At 41.0% G+C, this 5,000-nt stretch overlaps 1 protein-coding gene across 1 annotated transcript in view; it reads right to left on the reverse strand.

Annotated features, from left to right (window-relative positions):
- Positions 1 to 1,863: 1,863 nt before the first annotated feature.
- The window catches only part of LOC137976558 (neuropeptide Y receptor type 2-like), a 3,383-nt gene continuing 246 nt past the window's right edge, over positions 1,864 to 5,000 (reverse strand). The window contains exon 1 of the mRNA XM_068823944.1: positions 1,864 to 5,000. This exon is cut by the window's right edge and continues 246 nt beyond it. Within this exon, the coding sequence (XP_068680045.1) occupies positions 3,173 to 4,078 (906 nt within the window). The 5' untranslated portion in view covers positions 4,079 to 5,000 and the 3' untranslated portion in view covers positions 1,864 to 3,172.

A 5,000-nucleotide genomic window follows, 5' to 3' on the forward strand; every position in this document is an offset into this window, starting at 1 on the left:
CTTTGTTTTTAAAGTTTGAATGTTTGTGATGCTTCGTATATCATTTGGAATACTGTTCCACAGTCTTGGGGCGATGTTAGAAAAAGCTCTATCGCCATATGTTTTTGTGCGTGACCTGGGTTCTGGGTGCTCAAGCCCAAGCCAAAAAAAATCCTTGGTTTCAAAGGGATTTAAACCCATGGCTGAAAGATTACTCATCAGAGTTTTGTTCAAGTGCGAGAAAAGACCAGACCCTGCGCTGTCGAGAAGCAGAGGAGCAGCGTCACGGATATCGAAACAATTACGATACCAACGTGTCGCGGACACACTGCAGCGCAAGGGTCGACGGTAAGAGGGGTAAGCCATGGCAAAGTGGCCAATATTTTGAAAAGCGGCCCCTCCGAGGGGTTATGAGACAAATCTTAGCTGTAAAACATCTGTTTGTCTGTCTTACGAGGAGTTCAATAGCCTCGCCCAGCCTCGCCCAAAGACAGCACTTTCTCCTCAGTTATTTTAAGACCCTGAGTGTTGGTCCTCCCGCAGTCGAACTCACGACTTTCTGCATGGCAGCCTGGTGCTCAACCGACTGTCTCGTCCCCAGTGAACGTGCTAGAGGGGTTCTGCGTATTCCCTATCTTGCTCTCTTCCGAGTGTCTAGGCTACCAAGCGTTTCTGTTCATGCCAGTAACCTTGATAACAGCATTGACAGAGTCGCTTCTTGCCAGCGAGCACGCTCAATTTGCAACACCTTGCCTGTATGTAATACGACACATTCAGCCCTGTTCCCTTGTGCATCTCTTTTTTTCTTCTCTCTCTCGCCCCGGGGAACAGAAGGAATGAGATTGCACAAGACACGGAAACTCTCGTCAAGAAATATGCTCTGATTGGTCAGATTGTGACAGCTCTGGCATGCAGCTCAACACTTCTACACTAGTACTACGACGTGCTCTACCAGAGAGAAAATACATGTCTCTTCCTCTAAATCTCACCTCTTACGGGTAAATCACGCTTCGCCAGCATGGAAGCTCAGTGGTGGAGCATGCGCAGTGTGCGAAGCAACCGCACGGTCATAGGTCGAGTTCCATTTCAACCTATTTTTTTTTTTATAGCATCCTTTGCACCTGCTCAAAATATTTCTGTTGCAGAGTACATGTTATATTTATTTATTTATTAAGGATTTTTACACTGTATAGGTGCTGAACAATAGGACATAAGTCCCCAATTTAAACACCTTATCGTGCTCGCAGTACTTCCAGTGCAGTTTACTGTAAGATACCACGTGCATTTTTTTTAAATTTGGTCAATACAGTCCTGGAGTTATCAGCCATCTTGTGTCCTCATTGTTGATTACCAAAGGACGATTTTTACCCGAGAACATAACAGTTTCCTTAACTTCCTAACTTCCCTAATTCTTCACTCAGAGAATCTTTTTATACTTCTGCATTCCAATGTATGAATGACCTCTGTTATAAGCTTAGATAAGTCACAACGTCGGTAACTGTTAAATATTTGGATTAAAGTCATTGACTTCCATTTTCAGTGAGCCCATTATGATCAAACCACATCAGTACATTTATTTTTCTCAAGCAAAAGCCTTACTCAAAACCTCCAACTGAAGACAAACATAAAATTTCGCTGCAGGCTCTGCTGTTCGTAACACAACAGTAGCTTAGAAACCTGTCTCACTGGGAATTGGCTATCACCATGTTTGGTCACGTTTTTTGGTTTTTGCTATGTAACTCTTCCATCGGACTTATTACATCAGTATATCATCTCAGAAATATTTTCAGTGTTTACGGGACTACAGGGCAAATTACAAGCTAAATGCCCACACCATTCCAAGACAATCAACAACAACTTGACAAGACGCAAAAACTGAAATAAGATTACGTTTATTTCGAATTGTTTCAAACGTGAAACTCGCACAAGTCCTTAACGTTTCAAATGCACCCACTCAAACTGTTGTGGTCGAACCTGCTCCTTTTTGAGATTCAATCTTCTCGAAATCGGAGCCTTTTTTTAGGAACAAATTATTTCGAAAGGGCATTGCAAGAAAAACAAAAAATTGCATTATCTTGATTATGGCCGAGAGGGTTACAAACTATCCTTGCCAAATGACATATCCAAGCAAACTATTTTGCCCCACCACTTAGTGTATTACTCAAATTATAAGTTTTATAAACGAAATAAATACCGCATATTGAACTATTTCAGGTATTCTTAGACAGCATCCCAAAGCGATTCCTTTTAAATTATTGGCGAAAAATGACACTAAATTGGTGAATTTTATTTTTTCGCTTTTTCAGCCGATATTCTTGGTGATTTTTCTGAGATCGTCTTAGATGAAATCGAGTAAAAAACGCCATTATATTTTTCTTGTTTACACTCTCTGGCCAAATGAATCTTTGACGGGAGAACAATTTAAAAAATAACAAATGTGGGAGTAATTTATGTCTTTCTAATAATCCAAGATAAACTCTGCCTTCCTGCCAGTTCCGCTGAAAATGAAGTACAGATGTACCTTAATTTGTTCCCGACATGATTAATCCAAATTCGCAAAAAAAAGTGAAGTAACGAATTGAAATAAATAGGTACCATTCGTTAAGGCAAATAAATGTTATAAACTCAAGGTTTAATCTTCGCATCTAATTTAAATGCATAAGCTTTAGAAATCTTGTGGTTTTGATTCCTACATTATGTAATTATCACCAAATCAAAATGAATGACAAGAACTCAATTCATTTTCTTATATTTCAAATGCAAAAAACAAGTTACGTTTCCCCAAAATTTGAATGTTAGTACTTAATGAACTTATAAGCAATACCCAATGTTCTTCAATTTATTCGTTTAATTTTTTCATATCGGCAAATGACTTTGCCCTTAATAATGCTCTTTTTGAAAGCCTCCAGTCAAAAGATACATGTTAGGGTTTTTATATCGTTGAGCCGAAAAAAAAATCGAACTTAATTTGAATTGGAAAAAATTGAGGTTGATCAGTGGCAGATTGAGATTATCCTTTTAATGCCAAATTACTTACTTTAGATGTCAGCAAAACTCATTGCATGCGTTCGGGTGTTGAAACAAGTTATGGAGGGAACGAATAACAACAACTACACTAGGTTTAAGGATGGACAACTTGAAATCTGGTTTGTTTGTTCCTAAACCAACGTTCTTCTCGGCTTCAGACACGGTGTTAACCGCGGCATGTCACTCGTTTGTACAGGCAGTAGAGCTTTTCTTTGTAGTATGGATTCATGATAGCGTACAGGAGGGGATTAACCGCTGAACCGATGACACCAATCGCAGAGGAACATCCGTGGAGGTTGAAATGGACCTCCGAGTACTTGCCAAACACGCCGCCAAGCTGTACAAGTAGAAACGGCGTCCAGAAGGCGGTGTAGACAATCGCCACCCAGAAGCAAAGCTTTGTGCAGTGCCTCTCCTCAGCCGAGCCGTTTACTCCTTCTAAATGTTGGCCAAGCAGACGAAATATCATGAAATAGAGCACGGCTGAGATTGCAATAGAGAGTCCGTACAAGGAAGCGGAATAAAGAAGAAAAGCCTGAGCGTACTTATCTAGGTCTTGGTTGATCAACAAGCAGCGAAAGAGCTTTGGAATGGAGTCGTCGCTTGAAAATTCACGTCGGGCTATCAGGATCATCATGACAGCGGCAATCGCGCTCAATATCCAAAACATGTAGACCACTAAGCGGGCTTGTGCCAGGTTCAGTTTGGGCTGCTGGGGTCGCAGCATAACGTCTTTACGATGGTAGGCGAGTAATGGGAACACCAAATACATCATGGAGATGCTAAGCATGGACAGGAAAATGCTTATCTCGCACATCGGCGTGAAGCTGATCAATTCGGACTTGGCATGAACCCGGTAGATGAAGAGCAGAGGAGTGAAGAGCAGGCTTAGGATCAAGTCAGCGATCGCCAAGTTTGTGATGAGGAAATTGAAGGTTCGGTGGATGGTTTTGTCCGTCGCATACGAGTAAATTACCATTCCATTACCGAGCGAGCCTACAATTATGGTGAGAAGGTACAGAGGGCAAACAAACAAAGTAGTAGCTGTCCACTGTTCATAATGTTGTTGCATTTTGCGGTTTTCAGCGATCAAAAACAACCCGCTTTCACTGGCAGCAGTTCTGATCGGGTCGGTGTCGATTGAAGCGATGTAGACTTTATCAGGAGCGCAGTCAAATAGAATTACTTTTGAGTCGATCCACAAAGCGCGAGCGACCTTTGCTTTCTGTGAGGAACTAAGCCAAAAACGTGATTAGAAGCACATTTGAGCGGGATAACAGGAAACTAGATGAACTTTTGTAGGGCGGATTTCTTGTTTTCCATTTGCCTGGCAGGTGTTGACGGCAGCCGCCTCTACTCGTATGCAAATGTTTCCCTGCTTTGAATGACAAATCCTATAAAAGTATCCTGTAATTAAGGCGCTTTTTGTATCCTTTCCTTAGCGAGAAATACGAGAGAACCCTGAAGCGACCAATTTGGGAATCATTTGTTGCAACTGGTTTGCCTCGTTCGATAATGGCTGTCGAGGAAAACTATTGCGCGCATGCCTAATTATGCATTGCTAGATCATTATTTTTCGTCTTTCAAACATATCGAAATTAAGTAGAGGTGAAATAGACAAGTTCGCTTTTAAAAGTTTCCCACGATTAAAACAAACGACATACAAAGAACAATCCATTTTTTCACTTAACTTTGCCTGCCGGAATAGCGGCACCGTTAGTGCTCCATAATGAATGCCATTAATTTTAATCTAGTTTTTTGAAAAGACGCAAATCTTAGGAACTTAACGTCGATCCAGCTGGTTTTTTTTTTGTGCTTGATAAATGTTTGACAAACGTGTATGCATGTGTCGCACAACTGAACGAACTGAACAGAAAAGTTGTTTGTTGAATGATCCACAACGTATATATCCTGTCTTGGTTCGCTTCCACGACTAGCTTGACCTGATGTAAAAATTAAAGCCGATTCAAATGAAAGTTGAAATCTATTAGTAT

This window comes from Montipora foliosa, chromosome 1 (genome assembly GCF_036669935.1).
Source record: "Montipora foliosa isolate CH-2021 chromosome 1, ASM3666993v2, whole genome shotgun sequence".
In the NCBI taxonomy this organism is placed as follows: Eukaryota; Metazoa; Cnidaria; class Anthozoa; order Scleractinia; family Acroporidae; genus Montipora; species Montipora foliosa.